The 23724-nt window shown below is 42.1% G+C and overlaps 4 protein-coding genes across 5 annotated transcripts; 1 reads left to right on the top strand and 3 right to left on the bottom strand.

The window, feature by feature from the left end:
• Positions 1-1730: 1730 nt before the first annotated feature.
• Positions 1731-6286, bottom strand: LOC308110846 (uncharacterized protein). Of its 2 annotated transcripts, XM_080465453.1 has the most exons (9): positions 6142-6286; positions 5460-5573; positions 3687-5366; positions 3474-3573; positions 3230-3378; positions 2996-3108; positions 2805-2894; positions 2597-2719; positions 1731-2138 (listed from the first exon to the last, which is right to left on the bottom strand). In XM_080465453.1, exons 1-9 carry the CDS (start codon positions 6194-6196, stop codon positions 1986-1988), a joined length of 2577 nt encoding a protein of 858 aa, XP_080321579.1. In that variant the 5' UTR covers positions 6197-6286; the 3' UTR covers positions 1731-1985. The 2 variants fall into 2 exon arrangements, with proteins under 2 accessions (XP_080321579.1, XP_080321580.1); XM_080465454.1 differs by lacking the exon at positions 5460-5573 and having other exon boundaries at positions 6142-6205.
• A 629-nt stretch (positions 6287-6915) lies between these two features.
• Positions 6916-9320, top strand: LOC308110845 (glutamine amidotransferase-like class 1 domain-containing protein 3, mitochondrial). The gene is made up of 5 exons (XM_080465452.1): positions 6916-7014; positions 7523-7631; positions 7774-7945; positions 8031-8232; positions 8322-9320. The coding sequence occupies exons 2-5, from the start codon at positions 7524-7526 to the stop codon at positions 8512-8514; spliced, it is 675 nt and encodes a 224-aa protein (XP_080321578.1). The 5' UTR covers positions 6916-7014; position 7523; the 3' UTR covers positions 8515-9320.
• Positions 9321-9962: 642 nt separating this feature from the next.
• Positions 9963-11313, bottom strand: LOC308111317 (ectoine dioxygenase; the record flags this gene model as incomplete). Its single annotated transcript, XM_080466180.1, has 6 exons — positions 9963-10058; positions 10130-10234; positions 10322-10461; positions 10613-10704; positions 10781-11030; positions 11184-11313. The coding sequence occupies 6 exons, from the start codon at positions 11311-11313 to the stop codon at positions 9963-9965; spliced, it is 813 nt and encodes a 270-aa protein (XP_080322306.1).
• Positions 11314-12492: 1179 nt separating this feature from the next.
• On the bottom strand, positions 12493-19503 carry LOC308111206 (uncharacterized protein). Its single transcript, XM_080466020.1, has 7 exons — positions 19249-19503; positions 16378-16528; positions 15813-15956; positions 15532-15660; positions 15189-15437; positions 14792-14917; positions 12493-13915 (listed from the first exon to the last, which is right to left on the bottom strand). Exons 1-7 carry the CDS (start codon positions 19395-19397, stop codon positions 13694-13696), a joined length of 1170 nt encoding a protein of 389 aa, XP_080322146.1. The 5' UTR covers positions 19398-19503; the 3' UTR covers positions 12493-13693.
• Between the last annotated feature and the right edge of the window lie 4221 nt (positions 19504-23724).

Genomic DNA, 23724 nt, shown 5'->3' with positions numbered 1-23724 from the left:
AACACGACGAGTTGTGTTTATACCAAAAAGTTCTATTTTGGTTTCATCTGACCATATGACATTCTCCCAATCCTCTGCTGTATCATCCATGTGCTCTCTGGCAAACTTCAGACGGGCCTGGACATGCACTGGCTTAAGCAGGGGGACACGTCTGGCACTGCAGGATTTGATTCCCTGTCGGCGTAGTGTGTTACTGATGGTAACCTTTGTTACTTTGGTCCCAGCTCTCTGCAGGTCATTCACCAGGTCCCCCCGTGTGGTTCTGGGATTTTTGCTCACCGTTCTCATGATCATTTTGACCCCACGGGATGAGATCTTGCGTGGAGCCCCAGATCGAGGGAGATTATCAGTGGTCTTGTATGTCTTCCATTTTCTGATAATTGCTCCCACAGTTGATTTTTTCACACCAAGCTGCTTGCCTATTGTAGATTCACTCTTCCCAGTCTGGTGCAGGTCTACAATCCTTTTCCTGGTGTCCTTCGACAGCTCTTTGGTCTTGGCCATAGTGGAGTTTGGAGTCTGACTGTTTGAGGTTGTGGACAGGTGTCTTTTATACAGATAACGAGTTCAAAGAGGAGCCATAAATACAGGTAACAAGTGGAGGACAGAAGAGCTTCTTAAAGAAGAAGTTACAGGTCTGTGAGAGCCAGAGATATTTCTTGTTTGAAGTGACCAAATACTTATTTTCCACCATAATTTACAAATAAATTCTTTAAAATTCCTACAATGTGAATTCCTGGATTTTTTTTTTCACATTCTGTCTCTCACAGTTGAAGTGTACCTATGATGAAAATTACAGACCTCTGTCATCATTTTAAGTGGGAGAACTTGCACAATCGGTGGCTGACTAAATACTTTTTTGCCCCACTGTATATAGCTCAGTAGCTTAAGATATTCTATTTATTATAGCAGTTAAAACGTAACTTTTTAACATTATTTCTCCGCTTCAGCTCTGTACGCTCTTAACTTATACTGAGTAACTTATTCAAAGGTAATACCACTGTCACTTAAGTGGGGGAAACAAACAATTGAATGTTAAAGTCTTAGTGTCTCAAAAATACATTATTATCATCATACTCAAGCCACTGTTGAATATATTTACACATTATGCATCCTAAACACATTTATGTTTCTGAATCCCACCTGTTGGGGAAATCATATCTAACTACTTCACATTTTATTGTTGGAAAAATAAAATGTTCAATGACTTTTTCCACCGGTATGTGACACAGTCATGGTGACATAATCATTTAAAGGTCAAATTATAGAGCTATAAAGGGTAGAGGTTGCAGAACTGGTAGTGGCTGAATCCATATTCATGTGCAACCATGATAACATCTTTGTTTCCAATGAATATACAATGAGTGAATTACTTTTAGTATTCTACATTCGGGATTAGTTATTTCACAAATAAATGCTAGTTTTCTTTTTCACTTGTTTTTGTTCCTTTTAATAATGCTCATTAATTTGTAAATACAATCCAACTAAACAGCTTTATTGTCTGAAGACTTCTTCCATTGTTCACAACAGTAGTGCAGAAGACAAGACATAGTGCTTTGTGACACTGTTATCCCAGTGATTGAGGGAAACATTACTAATGGAATTACCCCAAAATATTCTCCTTTTTATTGGATTCTTCACATACTGGAAAACTCCCGTCTATGGGTGACACATACGTACCTCTTATTAGAGAAATGGACATCACAGTAATACACAAACAAAAGCAGTTTCACCTGGAAATGATTTATTGTCAACAAATTATCTCAGGACATATTTACAGCGCATTTATGTGTGACAGCTGAACAATAAAAAAAAACAAAAAAACATTCAGCATAAACATACAGTATATAAAAGAAGAGCTGGGGGATAATAAATACTGTTCCTTGTGATCACACTTTCTGTTTCAGCAGCATTTTTATGCAGTCCACAAAAACTACGAGCCATTTCAGAGAACCAGACATGCCCAGGTCAAACAGTGACGGTATTTAGTTTCCACTTCCTCTGTCAGGTGTTGCTGTGTTGTCCTCTTCTGAGGTTTTGTTATTTCCCATGTCTGGTAGAAATAAATCATATTCAAAACCGTGGTTGATTTGCCCCTCACAGTGTCGTTTCTGAACCTCCTCAAAGATCTGAAGAACCTTGAAAGAAGACAAATGACATCCACAGATATTAGTGATTCTACTCTATTAAAGGGTTGAACAGTCTTTATTGTTAAAACTTGGCTTAAAAACCTCACTATTTGCTGAAGCTTCTAATCCATGCTGGCCCGTGTCACTGGCCTCTATTAAGCTGCTATAGGTTTAAATTGATGACAGACCACCTGTATCGGAGTGCGATTCTCTCCTCTCCTCACTCTTGATACGTTAATATGTCAACATTGTACGCAATACACATTTGTATTTTTTTCTGTAGTCTGTCGAGTATTTTCTTGCAGGATCTCTGATGGTGGAGCTGGAAGTTCACGACCTGTTCCTTCTGCCACCATTAAGTCTACAAAAAGTGGATTTGCTTGCTGTGTGACGATAAGTTGTTTGTTGTCTCTGTCCAATCTATTTCTTCCAAGTGAGTTTTCCTCTACACTCACATTTACCCATACCTTGGATTTAGGAATGAGGCCCACTCTGAAGAAACCAATATGTCCACTTTCTATCTTGGTACAGTCAACCACAGTTGAAGCTATGTTCTCTGGAGAGGGTCCATCACATAACACTCCATCCACCTAAGCAGCAAAATACACGTGTGTCAGTACACTAAATCATTTCCATTCTAAAATTATTTCTTGTATTGAGTGTGATTGCTCTAACCTTGTCTCCTAGTTTGGCATAAACCTGGTTATGGTGAGTTGTGTCTGCTTCACCTGTAGGGTTGGCTGATGTTACTGCAATGGGCCCGACCTGAAAGGATTTTTTTTTTAATCATTTGTATTTCTCCAGGGTCCACGAGCTGATTTTCATTACCTCCATGACACGATGTGATCAGTATTCATGGTCCTTACTAGCTGAATGAGATGTGTGGCCACAGAACAGTCGGGGTTTCTGATTGCAATGCTTTGTGGGGTCCCGATGTGTTTGGCAGCATCTCCCAAGCCAAACGTGTCCATCCAGGGTCCTGCGTGAGACGAGAACTCAATGAGATCCTCATAAAAATCCCACAATGTGAAAACCACCGCTACACTATCACACGCAAACACAAAATCTAATGCATGCACATAGGCTAAAGAAGCACCAACCTCTGGGTACAACCATGCTAATAGAAGACGGCCAAGCAGCCTCCATGAAGTCCATGAGTAGAGGGCTCAGCAGGTGTCTCACTGGCTCCAGCTGCTTGATAGAGGAGATCCACAGGGACATAGGTCGGTCCTCCGCCTGCTTTTTCACCCTGAAACCAAACACAGCAGTCAGGAAGTACTAGACAGTAAAAGGTAATAAATACCTACAGACAAAAGAAAAACAAAAACAACTTGAGAAACTCACTTGTATGCTTTGATAACTGCTTCTGGCCTGTTGCAGGCTGCAACCAGGACATAGACGGTGTCAGTAGGCATCCCACATATGCCACCATTTTTCATAATTTCTGCAGGATGAAAGGCGAGAAAAACAACGATTGCACTCAGGGTGAGCATTAGAAAACAACAACAACTCATGTTCATTCCAGAAGTGGGCCTAAATGTCGTTGATAGATATTACCAGAAATTTGTAGGACGGATGTTGCCCTGCGAGCTGGCACATGTGGACAGATATCTGCCCCTCCCCCAACCCCATTCAGCTTGATTAGAGGTTTTCCCAGGGGGATGTGCGGTGACTGGAACGTGCCGTTGAATATGTTTGCCAGGAAACAATAAAAACTGACAAGGCCAAAGATGATGGTGGCTCCGATGTCGTAACCGTAAGGCAGCGCACCAACTGCATCCAGCATGAAGCTAATGAGTATGAGCTGGAAGGTGAGCGAGTAGGCGAACCAGGCAACATTTACGAACAGCGCTGCAGCTGTCACTAAACAGTTAAACAGCATGAAGCTAATGATCCCCACAGCTACATTAAAGCCTCTGCTTTCCCCGTACAGGCCGCCGTATCGTGTCAGCCCCCACACCGTCCACATGATCCCGTAGAGAACAAAGACTGTACTCTCAAAGGTTTTACCCCTTGCAAAAGCTACTGATCCACATAGCAGCTGCAGCGCCCCACCAGCCATCACCACCCAAGGCAGGACCAGCACAGTCAAAGGTTCTCTGCCACCAACCGTGGCCGACATGACAGCAAAAGCTGCCAGCACACTGCAAGCGTGGCCTAACACCTCTGCACCCGCATATTTAGAGTAACCAAGATGAGGTGCATCCAGCACGGTGTCATTTCCTCTAAGAGAAAGGCAGCGCCACCTGGCTACCAAAGTTTTAAAATAATTCCTCCCAGTGGGAATCAGCCTATTGGAGACCATGTTAAATGTGGTAATTAAAAGCATCCCGGCTGAAACCACAAATATAACTGCCTGTACACCCTGAGTGCCTCCTTGGATGAAACCTTGAGGCTGAGCTGCAATTGAAATACAATAGGCTGCAAAGAAAAATTGGTAGAGCCCTTCCAGCAAGCTTTTCTGACAGCTGAACAAAGCCAGGATGAAGAAAAGCACAGAGAAGATGGCAGGGAAGGGAACAGGGGAGACAGGCCGAATGGGGAAAACTGACAATAAAGCACAGTAACCTTCTGCAAATTTCAGCAGAGCTGTGAAACCACAGAAAGTAGCCGCTAGGGTGTCCATTGCGCGATAAAAGAGGATACATATGCCAAACTGGAAGAATCCAGCAGTCCACAGCCAGGGGACATGTCCGACAGACAGATGAGGGACCACACCTAAAAGGGGACAAGCTATTACAGACGCAGACAATAAGTTCATCACTATACCCACAGACATGGCGTAGTCACACCCCCAGTTCTGCTCTGGTTTCACCTCAGCTTTTGTCTTCAGGCCTGTTCCTGGAGGCTCCACTCTACCAAGAGTGATCATAGAAATCAGGTGTCCTGCACCAAAATAAACACACACCAGAGAGACAAGAAGGTAGTTGGCAGCTGCTGCAGACTGGCCAAAACCCAGAGCTGACAGAGCAGCGATTTGATGGGCGCAGGCTAAGGAAATACCTACAGAAATAAGACCCAGAACAACCTCTTTTGCTATGAGTGCAACACTGCCTATGATGAACAAGGCTAAGGTAAAAGCTGCGAGTCCAGGAACCAGAGAAGCTCTAATCTCTGTCAGCTGCAGGACCTCCTGCCCGACCAGGATGTACACCAGACCGGAGCCACACCACAGAGCAGAAACAGTCAGGCAGAGAATGGAAAACAGCCGGACATGTTCCTGACCATGGCAGACACCTATAGGAGACAAAGACAAATTAAGATTAAGATTAGAAAAATAAGAATGTTATGATGCACAACTGCAGTGATGGGATTAAAGCAAAATCCCACCTGAATAAGCTAAGATCGCTGCAATGAAAAGGAGCAGAATCCCAAGTGCAGTGTGGGGGATGAAGTCATTTTCAGGGGAACCAGCGTAGTTATTCACCAAAAGCAGAAGGGAACCTGTGCAGTAAAACAAAACCATGATACTGAGCTGCTGCTGGTTATAAACCAAAACAGTAAAAGCTGTTATAATGGAAGAAAGGCAGAGAATATTCCCTGTTTTAATTCACTCACACCTGTTGTATTGGTTTACAATAACACCTATTTATTTATTTATTTATTATTTTTTCTTATATATCTATATTATATATCTGTATACACACACACACACACACACACGTCTATATTGTATGAATATAAATATTGACAAAATATATTGATATCCAATGTACACATACCTACTTACTCATATTTACATTTATTCAGTAGAGCACTACTGAATAAGCCTACTTTATTAAGCCTATCCTAAATAACACCAGATGTACACGGAAAGTATTTCATTTGGTTTTTATGACTTTTTAATGTTTTGCTTTCAAAAACAGTACTTTTATTACAATCATCATTATTGTAATCAGACAATTGAACTGATGAATTGTTAGACATTAATCACAGACAGTCAGTTTAGCCTCACGTGGTTGGGGAAAAAAAGATGAGAAGGAAATAAACACTTTTAAATGATGACACCTACCTCCGGAGATGCCCTGGATGCCCAGAGACATATACACGGACCCTGGTTCAGCCATGACAGGAGTGAGTCCAGAGCGGAGACCAGAAGACGGCTTATATGCCGCTGCCTGTGACGTCAGCACGCAGGTGACACCTGAGCGAACCTGACGTAGCTTACCGGGAAAACACAGCGGGTCGTTTTGTCAATACACATTGTGCTGTCATTCATACAATAATTACAATTACAAAAAAAAAACCTCCGATATATAATACAATAACAAATCACCTTAAATAATACCAGTAAAGCAATAGCAGCATTAAATAATAAACAGGGCAAACAGCACAATACCATATTGTTTAATATACAAGTTTCGTTTGTACGGATTAGGAATGTGCATATATAAATACAATAAGGCTAAAGATATACGTCTCAACATTAGAGCAGAACTGTAAATGAACCATAATCAGTGGTTTTACTGGAGGTGAGGTTGTAAGGTGCTTTTGTTGGGTTTCAGATTGCCTTTCCACTGCAGCCCTGTTTCTAAATAGAGCTCTATTGTCTGCACACTGCCGTAGAGAGAGTGATCAGAGTAACTGTACCCAATTATTGTTTTTTCCTCTCAATGAATAAATGTGTTTATTACTGAAAGTTTAAATATACTGGACTAGACTAGTTTAAAGTGACAGATCATTTCGATGGTTTACAGTAAGACTTTAGAATGGAATGAATCAGCATATCCTGGGTTCATAGTTACCTTCAGTGTGCACAACAACGTGTGGGAGGAGACCAGACGCTATAAAGAGTCAGCTTCACATTTCAGTCTTCACACTTCTCCTGCAGAGCTCGTTTACACACCCTTTAAATCCAGGCAAGGCACAACAATACCTGCTCAAGGTGAGAAAACTGGTTTACAGCGTCTCTACCTTATTGACTCACATTCATGCCTTTCTATGAACTACATTTCTAGAACAAACACTTTATTTCCTTTTTTTGATTCTGTTTTAAAATATACACGATGTGATTACACATAAGCAGCAAAAAACTATTGATAATACATCAATTGTTTTTGGGGCTGATAAATAATTGTGCAGCATGATTTAAAGTTCTGGTGTTTATCCTTGCTGTATTACTTAAAAAGCAGCCGGAGCTTCTTGTGTTTACTGGTGTCAACATTGCTGCCAGGCTCCAGCAGCTCCCCTGGGACTCACTTAGCTTGGTCAATTTTTAATGTTTAGCAACAGGTGGCAGCAGGGCTCAGCTACTGTTTTTTTTTTATTAGTTTTTATACATTTGAGAAAAAACAAAAACAGAGATACTCTCTTAAATTAAGATGTACAATTAAGTAAAAGGTTTATAGTTGGCAGTGTTTTTAAATAATCGTGTGCATTTGTTTTATGAGAAGTATGGCAAAGCGAGTTGCGGTCATCCTGTCAGGCTGCGGCGTTTATGACGGCACCGAGGTCAACGAGGCCTCGGCCATCCTCGTCCATCTGAGTCGTGCTGGAGCTAAAGTAAGGACTAGAAAAGATGTAAACCATCCATCCATCCATCCATCCATCCACCCATCCATCCATCCATTCATCAACAGACTGACACAGAGAAATCAGCATTGACATATAAAATATACACAATATGGTCTTGTTTTGATTTCAGGTGCAGATGTTTGCTCCAAATGCCGATCAGATGCACGTGGTGAATCACTGCGACGGGAAGCCGACAGAGGGGAAGAGAAACATCTTACAGGAAAGTGCTCGTATCGCCAGGGGCGAGATCACTGATCTGGCCAAGCTCGACGACGCCCAGTTTGACGCCGTCATCCTTCCAGGTGAAACTACCAAATATCTGTTTGCTTCAACACCTCGCCTTTTGTGACATTAAAAAAAAGAATGAATCCAGTCGTGTTTCTCCAGGAGGATTCGGCGTGGGTAAAAATCTGAGTGACTGGGCTGTGAAGAATAAAGACTTCACCGTCCATCCACAAGTAGAGAAGCTCATCAAGGCCTTCCACCGGGCTGGGAAGCCGCTGGGGATGTGCTGCATCGCTCCCATCCTGGCCGCTAAACTCGTGCCTGGCTGTGAGGTCACCATGGGGCACGACAAACAGTGTGAAAAGTGTGTGGCGTATTTGATGAGTTGTTTGAATGTACAAAACTAGCGGTATTTCGATCAGCGGTTCAGTAGTGTTGTTTTTCTGTCTCCAGGTGGCCGTATGCAGAGTCAACCGGTATCATCAAGGAGACGGGCTGTAAGCATGTGAACACAGAAGTAGAGGAGGCGCACACTGACGTCAAAAATAAGATCGTCACCACCTGTGCCTTCCTGTGCAACGCTCCCATTCATAAAGTTTTTGATGGGATCGGCGTCATGGTTCAAGAGACCCTAAAACTGGCTTGAGTTGAATTTCATATCTCGTGTTTGTTCACTTACACAAAATATGTACAATTCATGCTTTTTTTCTGAACTTAAGCTTGATGTGATTCATGTACTCAATAAACACACTCTCTAAGTCACAACTGTTTCTCTCTTTTTTAAAAACTATAAATGATGATCAACATGGAGGAGACTGTTTCGGTGATGAACATAGAGAAATTCTCTCCAGCTGAGGAAAATATTGAAACACATAATAATTATATATACTGTAATACATAATTGTTTCACGAAGGAAACTCGACTTCCATACATTTTGGAGCCGTTTCACCACTCAATGAAGAAGCTTTCACAGATCTGAGGAACTGTTGTTTTTGTGGTACAATCAAATAAAACATCAATTGGGTGACTGAGACTAAGCAAAAGCAAAAGCTTCACATTTTCAACCAACATAGAAGGAGACAGACAGCTCATTTAACAATCCAGCAAACAATTTATGTTATAATTTATGTGCAGAGCAATATAAAGCTTAATTACCTTTTAATTGGTGTGTTTTTAACTATAGGCAGGGGCCATGAATTCCACAGTTATGGGACATTTTCTACAATTCACATGAACTCTGACTGAAACATTTAAAAATGAAAAGTGTACCTCATAAAACAATTGTAATGGAGCAGTAATAATTTTAATTTCGTTTGTTCCACCTGTAAATTTTGAACTACATCAGCAAAGGTTCAACTACTGTGTGCCTGCAAAGACACTCTGCTAGAGGGACTATTTAAACTTTTACTCCCTGTTTTGTAGAGAAAAAACAGAACGAACTGTTCCTAGTCAAAAAAAAAATATATATATTTTTTTTTTGAGAGAGAACATCGAGTGTCTCTACAGCCCTGAGGAAAATGCCTTTTAAGTATCAGGGAAAGCTGGAAATGGTGCAGTGCTCTGGGTAAGAAGCGACACTTTTGTAAAGTCAGGCTTTGTGGGGATTTACGACGGTCTGGTGTGTTTTGTGTTTCTCCTGATTGTCATATTATCTGAATGTTGGATTTGGTTTATGCAACCTCAACAATTGGGGGTTAGCTGATTTATTTGTATTAAAGATAATGCATTTTACTTAATCTGGATTGCAGGAATTCTTTTTTGTGTTATTTTTATGTCCAAATATGACAACAGACTAAAAAGGCAGTTAGAAACAAAGGGACATTGAGACTTTTTGAGAAAGAACAAAGAAGGACACGAGTCAACGCACAAATATTATCTAATAGCTGTATTTATTTAAAGTTTAGTGAGACAGTCCATCTAAATGTTTACAGTCTGTGGCAACATTTCAATGGTTCACAATCTTTTTACAGCTGAGTTATTTTCCAAATATAACATTATATCTTTGAGATACGTTTTATTGAGTAGAATTACATAAAAACTGTCCAAAATATCCCCAAAATGATAAAAGTAACGGTTTCTGTAAGTGAGAAGCTCTAACACATATTTTCAAGTTTGTTAGAGAAGTGATTGAAGTGGTCTGTTCCACATGCCAGCAGTGTTGCAGTAAACTTCCGGGGCCGATCAGGATCCTAAACAAACAAAATAAGTTTAATCCAAGTGCAGGTCTGAGCTCAAACATGAGTAGTCACACATGCCTTACCTGTGTGGGGGAAGCACAGGTGGGAACATAGCGGATCACGAAGCCACAACGCCTCCTCTGTGATGTGTTGACATCACTTGCATGGACAAGGAGTCCATCATGAATCTAGTATGAGCAATTTGAAGTTTATCCTTCTTAACCTGACCTCAGGCATACTTATGACAACACATTAAAATGAGAAAAGAAACTCACCGACATCTGTCCAGCTGATAGAGGGCAAAACTCGGATTTTTCCACCGGCACCAGCTCCTCTGGGATCTCCTGGTTGACTGACAGCATGTTTCCAGAGCGAGTGGCTTGTCGATGGGGAAGCATGCCAGAGCAGTGGCTCCCTGTGGTGTTCATTTTAAGTGAACATAAAATGCATTACATTCGGTTTCATTCAACAAATCATGAGTCAAGAGAGCTGCTTAGTGAAGGAAGGCTTTATAGTGTAGCATTAAGAAAGAACTGGCAGCAGATGGATAGAAACGTCTTGGTTACCTGGGATGACCTGAAGGGCTCCATTGTCTTTTAGGGAGTCATCCAGAGCCAGCCACACGGACAGAACTGGCCCATCAGAAATTCCCCAATACCTATGAGCAAAAAGATCAAGTCAAACAAGATAAGACAAAACAAAACAACCCTGTGTCTCTCAAAAGTAAGATTGACCTCATATCCTGGTGCCAGGCTACATATGGAAGACCGTTTGCCGCATCTGGTTTGTCCTGGTCTCTGTTTTCCTGGATGTTCCCAGGCGGCAGTATCGGGTATTTACAGATGAATCGGGAGTCCAGCAGGACAACATCGGGGCCCAAGATGGCTTTGACCGCCCGCAGGATGTGTGGGTGTTTGGCCAGGTCCAGCACCCACGGATACTGAAGGTGAACATTATGAAGGCTGTACTGACAGTGGGCTTCACCTGGAAATGCAAAAAAAACAACAACAAAAAAAACAAAAAACAAATGCACACAGTCATTCAGAAACTTTTAACAGTTCTCCACCGTCCCTCCCTCGGCGGACGGGTTTTTGCTTTGTTTTCCTCTTCATGTCCAAACCCCTGCCAGCTACTTACCAAATTCCTCCTCCAGTGCAGAAAAGGCATGCCTGACCTGCCTCAGCTCCATCTCATTCAGCACAGGCAGGCCTGAGAGGAAACCCTGCCGGTTGTAGCTCTCCTGCAGTGCAGCCATGGGCGTAGTCATCATCCGTTAGACTGTTTTGTCTTCTGATGCCTCCGGCTTTCTGAATCCAAAATATACGCAGCAGAGATTGTTTGATGGGGTGATGGATGTGGTGGGACATCTTCCAACAGATAGAGACGACTGAGTTTGCATGTGGTGAAATATTCCATACGAGGATCTGTCATGTTTTATATCTCGGCTTCAGGACAATTTGAGGCTGTTACAGGAGGCATAAAATATGTAAATACTGCAAAGCTCCATACCTGGAGTTAAGTCTTCTGATGGTCTCTTTGTCCAAACCCTCTGAGGGAGAAATGATATACTGAATACTGAGCAGAGCACCTTCTGGGAACTCCTCCTATGTCAGCATCTTATAATTTCCAATGTAATTGCGTCACAGACGAGGTGATGAGGTGAAAGACTCTGAGCGAGGAAAACCCACATGATTCCATGACGCGTGCGTTGTTCTTCAATGCAGGTGTGGCGCCGTTCAAAGGACTTCATATACTCTGGTAACATAAGAACTCACAAGAGCTATTTTCCGTCTCAATAACAACGACGTCACGTTTAAACATTTACCTGATGGACATTCCCAGTCATCAACCTCGTATTGAACTTTCCTGTTCCGTGTCGGAATTTCAGAGAGTCATGACCTGATGATTGACGACAAGATAAGGGCTTTTTATGGCTGGTGTAATGGGAGTGAGAGGTGTAATGGGAGTGAGAGGGGCTGGGTGAAGGTGGAGTGAGGGCCATGATGGGTGGTCAGGTTCATACTAATGAATGAGACTTTTCTTATCATTACTGCAACAGTTTGGGGTATTTTGGAATCTTTGTTGTTACTTGTGTCCTTGAAGAATCCTATTTCAATCAGTCTTATTTAAAAAAAAATCTGGTAAAGTTAGGCTTTTGAATCAGAGAAAACGTCTCTTTATCGGAAATTTGCACCTTTACTTTTGGACAACATCCTGGTCCAGAGACCTTATCTGACTTTCTAATGTCATTCCGAGCTCAACCACACAGGTAATAGAGCAAACATGGACAACATAGTTCATTTTGGCTCCAAAAGAACTTCATCCTCACTCCCAAAGAGGAAATTGTGAATGGAGATCTTTACCAGGATATTTGAGAAATATGACTTCAGAACTAATGAATATCTTTAGATCAAATTTCATAAATCAACACGCGTTGAATGTAATTCACTCTGAAAGACATTTAGTAATAGCAGGTATGTAAACTGTTTCATTCCTCCACTCCGGCGCGGTGCCTCAGGTCGTCAGCTGTCCTGAAGGTCTGGAGGTTTAAGTGAAAGTACAGAGAGGACAAAGCTTTTTCTCCTTTACTGTCCACTGCTTTTTTCTGAAGTGAAACTTGCATTGAGTTGAAATATTCTCTGTGAGATCCCTCAAAATACTTAGTCGGCCGTGGGTGCTGTTTGATGGTTTATTCATGAAATCTGGATTTTAAAAAGAATTATAAAAAGGATGACCTGGATACAACATGAAATGAGTGTCAGACTGATTATGATCTGTCATAGGAACATATTTATTTACAAAAAGTGCTACATATAATAAACAGATAAAGTAAATGATCAGAGGAGACTGAGGTCACAACAAAAATGTAGGACCATAACTGGTAACTGGATAAACTGAAAAGTCCTCATTAAATAATTAACCTTGTGAGAAAACATGAACCACAAAGTGGTAGCCTACCACTGTCTTTTTGTACAAAATGAAGGATTTCTGCTATTTTATCAAGCGTGCCCCTCCATCCCATCCAAGAACTAATCATCCAGCAGTAATGTACGTCTCACCGGTGTGACATCCTTCGAAATAAAATAAAACATTTTTTAATTCATAAATATATATGAAATGCAGGCCTGTTTAAACAACTTTGACTTTTTCCAGTTTGATTTTTTTGTTTTTAACTGTTTGAAGATTTGGAAACGTGTAATGCTGTTTCAACATAGTTCTTAGAACCGATATTGCCAATACAAATAGAAAACATTAATTTCAACTTGATTGAATAAAATCGAGCACAACCATCAGCAAGGATCTTTGTTGCAGTGATAAAATTGTATTGCTTTACTTCTTCTTCCTTTGTAATGATTCACGCTGACTGAGATTTGCATTGAAATAGGAGGATGAACCCTACTCTTGGTCTTCTAAATTCTCAGTAAAGCAGGTTTGCCAATTCTGTTGTTCAACATGTAACCAAAGTGATTCATTTTCAACTTACAGGCCTCCTGCACTACATATAAAAGGAAACCTGTCATTATACACCTGCTAGAGGCCAAGTTTTTGAGCTGATTATTTTATGAATATAAGTTCAATTGATATTTGTTTTAAGTTCAGTTCTAAAAAGATGTGTGTTTTGAAGAAGTGCACTCAGTGGCTTAGTGTCACTCCTTGTCCCTGTTGGGGTGTTTGGGGCAGAGTGGATGGTGCTGTTTCCTTTGCTCTGCACCCGGCGTCCTCCTGTCTCCCTCTAGCAGCTGCTGTTCGTTATTACAGCGGTGGATGAGCACCGGGTCCTTGTTCTGAGGCGTTTTCTGCAGCAGCAGTCTCTGCAGCATCTGTTTGTCAGACCGCTCCCGTCTGAAGTCGTCCTCATAAATCTTTAGCTGCAGCGACACCGGAACAACACACAGTGGGATCAGAATAATGCATGAAGACCCAACACATTCTTTTATCATTCAGGGAACAACAAATGTGCTGCACCAGGAGCTGTTTAACCCTTAATAGGTAGTCTTTCATTCAGGCTTCTGGGCTCATTTTAGTTCAGTGTACTGCTAATAAAAAAAAAAAACAAGCAAGGGTTCACTTGTTTTAGTAGAGATATTTGAGTTGAGACCAGAGTGTGATTTGTGTTAAAGCCAAGGTCAGATTGGGTTAGGAATTTTCAATATTTGTGAGAACAAATCATGATAAGAAGGGAGGGAGTGGAGAATTTTGAATATTGTTAGATCTGAATGTGATGTAAATATAGATAAATTACTGTTAGGTTGTACATGGAGCAATGGTGGCAGTGCTTTATAAAAACATGTATCTTGATTATTACAATAGATGCCACTTGTAGGCTTCCTACAAACCTTCTTCAGCCATACGACTACTTGACAGGACACATGTGAGTCTGTGACCTTGTTTAACGTTAGCGATGGATTCACTATGGATGTTTGAGAAAAGACAGTCCAGCTTTTCGTCACTTTCAAAAGACATTTTGTTGTTTTGTTCCACTGGAGCCAATCTCAGCTCGCTATGGGTGAGGGCAAGTCACTAGTTCATAACATGGAGTTTATGTCAGTTTATCTACAGGCTAATTTAAATCACTAAATCTTAAGTTTGGACTGTGGGAGGAAACTCAAGTTCTTTGTGAAGATTCACAAAGTAAAGGCCCCCAAACCTGAACTCAATCGGAGGATTGTCCTGATATGAGCCAAATGTGCTCGCCACTACGCCACGGTGCAGCCCACCTGTGTAGGTCGGTTGAAAAGCACTACCTGTTCCTGCAGTAGGGACACCTGTTGGCGCATCTCCTCCCTCTTCTTCCTCAGCCGTCGGTTCTCCTGCTGTGTGTGCTTGTGGTCGCTGTGCTCCGTCTGATATTCAGCCTCATAAATCTCTGTCTGCTCACACAGGACATCAATATGGCAGTGAGCCAATAGCAAAACCATGCACAGTTATCCGCAAATACTTCATATGTGTATGGGTTTTCAGAGCAGCACAGCAACCACTTGGTGGCGCAGTTCACCATATCATTGAAGTCTAAGGCCAAGGAAATCTTTCCCTGGCAACAGTGGGTTGACATCAGTTCTGTAATCATCAGATTACAGACAGGAACACGTTTCTCTCCCCTTTTTGTGTGTGTGTGATGCTATTTTGAAGACAGGAGCCCACCTGACATCTCAGAGCCTCCAGCTGCTCTTTTAAAGCCTGAACTTCTGGCTGGGAGTCTCCCGGTGCTCCCACTGGGGTACTGCTGCTCTGGCCTTTTCCCTGCCACCCTGCCTCTGGGCAGGAAGAAGCTGAGAGAAATGGGGTTGAGGGGATGTAACCAGACACGTTGCTGTGTGACAGGTTGGGACCTCCGGCGGTCCTGCTGCTGGGACACGGTGTAGGACTGCGTGCCACAGCACTATGCTTGTCCTGTGGAGAAAGTAATGACGGATAATTCAATCATAAAGCGGAGATCCTTGCAATGGAGGTGAACCGTTTTCACAGTGACAGCTTGCAGGAGTACCTGTTTGGCAGGTGAGCAGTCTCTCTCCGGTTGATGCATCCTGTTTTCAAGCAACCTGATATACTCTTGCAGCTCCTGGTTCTTCTTCAACTCTTGCATCAACGCCTGCTCATAATAATCCTTTGCACTCTGCGATCGCAAAAACACCAGTAAACATCTCACAAGCCCAAAGAAGCTATTTATGTAAACCAGTTAGATAAAAACAAAAAAAAAAAACTCCACATTGTGTCTGCAACTTGTCATTGTGTAAGTGTTTAAAAGATGAAGGTTTCTGTGTTTACCTGTTGATGTTTCACTTTGAGGAGCAGTCTGCTGTTTAGCACTTTGATGGCATTGTTCTCCAGCTTGACAGCCTCCAGCCGCTGCTGCAAACCCAACGTGGCGCTGCGGTACACCTGGTCCCAGTCCTCATTCAGCTTCATCAGCTGTGACACATCATCATCATCATCATCATCATCATTGCTGCAAAGGCCTCCTCTGCAGCAATCAATGGCATCACTTATTTCATCATTAGTTGCATCATTCTCAGTCAGTCCCCACAACAAATCTTGGCACCTGTGAGGTAAAAATATTTCACTTTTCTTTCTATGCCATTGAATCTCCATCAGTTTCAGGAAACGATCCTCACTCCCCCTTCTTTTTCATTAAGCAGCATCTAATTGAAATAAGACTGCAAAGGTTGTGAAAACGTGTCTTAAATAATCATCTTGCACAGCTTTGCAGCAGTTTTCACACAACGCCCACCCTCCTCCTCTGGTTTTCAGAGAGAACAAACTGTAATTGCCAACATCAGCAATAAAATGTGGACCTGTGGACATTCTGCACCAATTCAATGTGATGTTTCACCTCTTTGTTGACTCTACGGAGCTCCGTGTTCTTATTGAGCAGCAGCAGTTTCTCCTGGTCGCTGGAGGTGACTGTCAGACTCTCAGTGATCAGGGTGACCTGCTCCTCCGTGGACAGCAGCCTGTCGCCCACCGGCCCCACGTTCTCCGTCCTGCACACATAAAAACCAACATAGATGCAGTTTACACATGGCGAGAGGACAGGTGCCTTAAATAAACTCAATACGGGACATTACAGGAAGATTTCCATCAATAATCAAACACATGTAAACGCGAAATACTGTCAGAGCACTTTTGAACACCCACTCGCAGAGAGTGCACTTACAGAGAATCGAATACGAGCTATTATGCCCACACACACACACACACACACACACACACACACACACACACACACACACACACACACACACACACACACACACACACACACACACACACACACACACACACACACACACACACACACACACACACACACACACACACACACACACACACACACACACACACACAATCACATTATGCACTCAAGATAGGCAGACACATCCACACTCATTGTAATGCATTTCTCTACATAGACCAGTCAAAGTCTGTTTACTATTGGATGCATCTGAGTATTGAGAGCCTGTGGTCAGATCGTTTAAAAAAAATAATAAAAAAAGTATGACGGGAAACATGAAGGAAGGGAAACATTTGCAGGATTAATTAGTCAAACTAGTTTCCATTCCACTTGCCGTGTTGTTAGTTCTGAAAGAATCATCTGACAGGGAGGCAGGAGAGAAAGAGAGAGAGAGACCCAGGGGGATTCTGCTCAGGGAGGTACACACAGCTCTGCCTGTAGCCCCCAGGGCTTCTTCACACAAACACACTGCTGGACTGCAGTAACCTCGCCAGGCTGAGTACAAGAAAGAATCACAAACCGCGATCACCTCTCATCCCCCTTAAGGCTAAACTCCTCCGCAAACACATGCTTTCATCCACTTATGTACAGTGTCCTCCTGCTATGTGGAAAATATGAGTTACACAATTCTAGTGAGCAGCATTGACAGGTCAAGGCAATGCAAAAAAAAAAAAAGGAATATGTACGTCCAGTTAATGCCGCATTAACACAGAATTTCTTTTCCCTTTTTCAATTCATTTCTGAAAATGGGTCAAGTCCAGTAGATTTCGAAACATACAGGGTATGAACAAGAGGAAAGACACTGTCTTCTCAAGGTTGTGCAAATGGTTTAACATTGTAAGACGTGCTCAGTCACCTTCTTGTGAAAATGAGAGGATTGACGTCACCCTAAGAGTGACATCAATCTTTTGAGCTCATTTCAGCTAATCGTCAATCTGATTAGATAATAGTTTCAGCACCAGCGGCAGCGACTGGATTTCCCCGAATGTCTCGCTATTGTATATTTTCAGCAAAACCTTTCCAGACTCCTGTGAATTAAACATTGTTGATAAAGATGGAACAAGGGCTGTTTCCCTTTTTCTGAAAAGGTGACATTTTCATAAAATATAATATCCCAGAGCAACTCTCCACAGTGAAAATATTTTTTATTTTACCAAAACATACACTGTAATTTGTGTGTAACCCACACGGGCATGTCAGATCCTCCAAAATGATTTGTCTAACTCTTTACTCCGGGCCATCTCTCATCCCTCTGGGTTGAACTGGGAATGAAAAAGCTTTAGTGAAAGCTGTTTATGGCCACTAATAGGTGAATCATCCATAAATAACCATCCGCTCTGCAGTTTGGGGGATAAGGGGGAAAGCTGAAATGAAGCAAAATTAAACTAATTTTAGTGGCCAATACGGACCCATGTCCAATGCCCCATCTTGGCACGTCAGCACTGTGTATTCAGCCACCATGCTGGGACCATGCTCCATGTCTCCCTTCCGCAGCGTTTTCCCCTTTCAGTTTTAACGGTTGATATACATTCTGTGACCCAGTTTCACAAAGTTTTTATCCGAACGCCGGCTTGGAAGGACAGCGAAATGCCACAGCTTTTTTCCAGCAGTATGGTAATTCACTGTCATGGCGTGTGACGAAGAAGCAGATGATATCTTTTCTTCTTGCCGCGGGAAACCCTGACAAATATCACTCTCGAAATGTTTGTGTGTGTAGGTGATCGACGGCCACGGTTGAAACCCCTGACGGAGAAAAGGTCTGTGGGATTTCACAATTACAATCTGGGTATTTTAGAAATGTCCCCATATCAGAAACTATAAGTCACTCAAATATCACAGAGCAAACTATTGCTAATAACTGTTCCTTTCGGTTGATAACCTGATATCATGATGGCCTTTTATTAGCAGGGTTTCATTTTTTTTTTTTTTTACAAAACCATCACTGTTGTGAAACAATAAACTGAAGCCCACAGATTTATGACCTCACTGGAAACTCCACAGTCAGTCTTTATTCCTCTTCTCACTGACATGAACCTCTTCTACATGAGCAGAATAACTGATCTGAATAGATGTTTAACCTCGAGCAATGGAAAATATTATCACCAACCATTGATGACTAAACAGCTATAAAAATCCATTTTTGATGTCAGTTTTTCGAACTGAGGGTCACGGGGCAAAGGAAGTGTACACCCTGGACATAGACATACATACACACACTCACATTCATGGTCAAAGGGAATTTAGAGTTAACAATTAACCTCAAATGTGTAATTTTGGACTGTAGGAGACAACAGAAAGGTTCCAAAATGCAAGAATCAAACCAGAGACCTTCTGGCCATGAGGCAAGAGTGCTAGTCACCACACCACAGCGTGGACGCCTCATATAAACATTGGACCGGATCATCTTTTACCTGGACATGATGTGTGCCTGATTTACTGTATTAGTGTGAGGATGGAACACACACATACCATAATCCTTCAGATGATTTGGGCTCCTCGTGGTTCGCAGGGAGGCTGCTTTCACTTTGTGGCATTGAATCTTCTGGTTTTCCTGATGACAATTCTGCTGCTGATGAGGACGAAAATGAGGACGACAGAGAAATCAGATCTCCGTCCATTGCCGAGAAAATTCTTAAATCTTCACCAAATCGCTTAGAAAACTACAGAAAGAGCTTCTCTGTGAAGTCGTCTCCGTGCATGCGAGAGGAAATAAACAGAGGTGTCAGTATTGATACGTAACAAAAAAGAGGAAGCTGCTGAAACCGAGAGACACATGACGTGAAGAATAGGAAGTGACACCGATGAGCTGCTGCTGCTTTATGTTAAAGAGGGCCCGTCCCACTGTGGTGAGTCGCTTCAAGTGTTCTTCCTCAAACTGTTTAATCACACGATGTTCAGTCAAAATGCTGGGTTGGTTCGACATCATCTGGACATCATGGACTCTATGTGATGCATAGTGTGTGTGTGGAAAGTGTTTCCTGTGAGCCGAGCTGTTGTCTTGTACTTTTAAATGAGCAATTCCAAAATAGGCCAATACACGGAGAGCTGAATAGATATGCATAATTTCTGCATGATTATACAGTATATTGAGGGACATGTAATTGATAATAATGGTAATGCATACATTTATTCATGACTCATAATAATAGGGTCAGGCTGATTGCGTTCACCAGTCTGCTCATTACTGGGACTGAATGAAGTGGGTTGCAACAGGTTAATTAGTAAATCACATGTTCATCCAAGGGACAATCAAGTAAATTAAAGGATTTTTGTTAATTATGTTCCTCTTAGTCAGGCTAAGCTGGCTTTTATTAACACTAAGGAAATTAATTTGCCATTCTCATTTGGGGCACGCTTTCCTCCGCCGACTGTGTCCAAGAGATTCAAGGCCACTTGTGCTGAAGAGCGTCTGAGAAGCAGGAACCAAACTGCAGAGACACAGCGGCGGCACAGCAGTGGCTCACATGAGATGAACGCAGGAGACGCAACACAACGTGTCGGCATTGCCCAGTGGCTCCGACTTGCTCCAGTGATTCCATTCACATGTCTGTGCCATCTATCATAGACGCCAGTCAGCGTATTGCTGTGCCAAGCAGAGGCTTTGCTGGGAGGCCCAACCAGGGAAAAGTGATGCAGTGCCTGTATTGACCCGAGCCTCTGACAAAGCCAAGGACAAATGGGCTGATACTCCACGACGGGATTGATTTTTAGTCTAACAAGAGGTCGTGGAGAGGAATAGAGAGTGTCTCCAAAGAGTGAGGACGACTAAGAAGTGGACAGTTCTCCGAGTTTACAGCTCTTGCAATGCGTCTGAAGTGAGTTCTTCATTACCTGAGAGGAAAATGTCCTTGTTTTTAAAAAAAATAAAAAATAATGGATTCGGACAAATTAGACTCTTTACCTCTGCGAGTTTCACCAGATCAACTCTGTAACTGTAGATTCAACCTGTTTAGTTTGCAGCAGCAGTCGCTTGACCACGTCAAGAGGGGTGAATGAGTGAATGTGACTGAGTGCTGCAGGTTCAATGACATGTGCACCACCGCCTTTCAGCAAATAAATGGGCCATGGGATGTGCGTGCATCACTTACATATCAGTGAAAATCCTTCCCTCATGCATCCACCCCCGGTTTCACAATGAAAGTTGGTGACACACACAGGGCACTCAACATGCAAGCTATAGCACACACACACACACACACACACACACACACACACACACACACACACACGCACACACACACACACACACACACACACACACACACACACACACACACACACACACACACACACACACACACACACACACACACACACACACACACACACACACACACACACGCACACACACACACACACACACACACACACACACACACACACACACACACACACACACACACACACACACACACACACACACACACACACACACAGCGTGCATAAGTGCCGCTGCTGCTACAAAACCAGCACAAATCCTCCAACTAACAAATTAAATAAGTAAACATCAAATCCTCAAAGGGTGATTCTTTATTGCAAAACAGTTTTGTATGCGTGACATATTGTCAACTAAAATATATTTTAAACATTAACCATCAAGTTCCTACTCGTCAGGTAAGAAGGAAAGGATTCACAAGAGAGAGTTGAGGCATAAATCATTTGTATCCCCCAAAGAATGAAATTGTGTTCGCATGCAGCCTGAAGTAGTTAAAGAGCAGGAGCTGTCAGGAATATAAAAGGCCCTTTAATTAAATATCTGGTGGCATGCTTAGCATTTTGCATTCGATGACATTAATATGGAAAGAAAAGGTTTACAGATATAAAAGAGCTGTCTTTTAAAGTCCATGTTTTTTCCTGCTTTGTACCGCTCCTGCTCGTGTCGGGCCGAGGCGTCTCAGTCACCCGCAGCACTTCATCACGGATACTCTGCAGCGGAGGACATCACCGAAAAGAAAACCAACGGGAATTTATTAAGTGGGCAATGCCATTGTACATTGGTATTGATCACACAAAATGACGCTGCCACACAAGAGAAAAACAAGCAGCAACAGTTGAAGAGTTAGAAACCAAATTTCTTTTCCTGTCAGTGCGTGGTCGGTACGAGAGGGATCACCTGGCTTATGAATGTATAAGTTTGATGAATTCACAACAAAAAGGACCTTAAAAGAGAAGTCTTAAAACAGCGACGTGTTTGTTTACAGGTCCTAGAGAGCACTGCTGCATATGGAATGTGCATAAAGCTTTTTATGGCTTCAGAAAGAGCCTGGGCAGTGTATTGGCATGAATAGAAATATGATACCCATCATAGTTCAGAAGTTACGTTTGTTTCTCATCACCACTCATTGTTTATACAGCAATTAAATCAAATTTTTGAAACTTACCGGTAAATTATTGAGGAAATACCATAAGAAGCATATCTGTGAGCAGTACTTCACAGTCACTCTCAAACATTCAATATCAAACACATATCGATGCCGCCACGTGTGCAATTAAAATGAAACAGGCAGCTAATATCAGATAGATATAACATGACTATCTTCTTCTGCCATTAGGTAACAGAGTTATGATCTTTCCCAGGAGTTTTCCATCAAAACCAGCCCACCAGAGGGTTGATTCCCACCAATGAAATTACTTTGCAAAATAAGAAAAAAATACATGATTACCTGTAATTTTCTCCAAAATGTAACTGCTGTGTCTGGTTAGTACACATGGGAACACACAGTTTTAGTAAGAGTTGCTGATACACCACAGAACTCTTATCACGAGCGATGTAGCCAATTCATATGTACTTGTCCTTCGTTACACACACAAAAAGTCACATTTTAGTTTATTAATGGTGTATATAGAACTTTTTAACTGATTCAGCGATCATCAAAGTGCTTTACAATGTTATTACATTCACACACACACACACACTGAAACACCAGTGATGATAGCTGCCATAACCAGGTTTGAACAAATCAAGGTTCATTCTACAGAATCACACAAAGAACCCCAAGCTAAACTCAGAGTACCAAGATGTGAAAATGCGGCAGGACAAACAGAAATACGCTGATTTACACTGAAACACCAACAAGACCCGGGAGCAGACTGACGACTTGAAAACGCTGCGAGGCAGGGATTGATGAGACACATCAACTATCAGATAATCAGGAGAGGGAGAACCCAGGAGGACAAGAGGACGGAGCAAAAGGCACACTGAACACAGACAGGGGAGACAAACAGGAAGTAGGACGGAATACAAACATCTGAACTGTTGATGACACATGAGCAAGAGAAGATGGGGTATTGACCCTGCAACCTTGCAATTGAAAGACAACCCGCTCACCCCAATTGAGTCTGAGGTGCTATCGTCTTACCTGTCCATCCCAACTGAGATGGATTATTTTCTGTATATTGAAAGAAAAAATTAGATTTATTGAAGTTCATTATGGCTGACAAAAGGGAAACACAGCGACGAAGGACGGCGCACACAGTGATTGCCTCCACTGATGTAATCGCAGGTGGCATCAGAGAAATTCCAGTTAGTTTAAACATCACCAATATAACAGTTTTATCTTTTATTTGGATAAGGTAGGCATGACTTTTAACAAGAACCTGGAATTAATGAAAAGACTCATGAGTTAGAAATTGTTATAGAACATCGATTCAGCTCTTATGTTTCTTGAGTCAACAAGTGAAAAGGGCAGAACTGAACTGATCTCACTATCAGGATCTTCTCAGTGGAGCCTGAACCTGCTAATTCCACTGTGGTATAGACAACCATTGTTACTACGACATGGACACACTGTCATGCAGTTGTAGATATTCACTAGAATAATGTGCAATATTCCATATAGGTCCTAACAAATGCACTTTCTTGTCATGAAACATGAAGGACAGATATGAGTTCCTTTTATTTACAGACTATTCGGCTCGGAGCTGAGTCAAAAACAACACGGGGAA

This window comes from Lipophrys pholis (genome assembly GCF_963383615.2).
Source record: "Lipophrys pholis genome assembly, chromosome: 6".
NCBI lineage: Eukaryota > Metazoa > Chordata > Actinopteri > Blenniiformes > Blenniidae > Lipophrys > Lipophrys pholis.
This window is presented reverse-complemented; position numbering and strand designations above follow the sequence as displayed.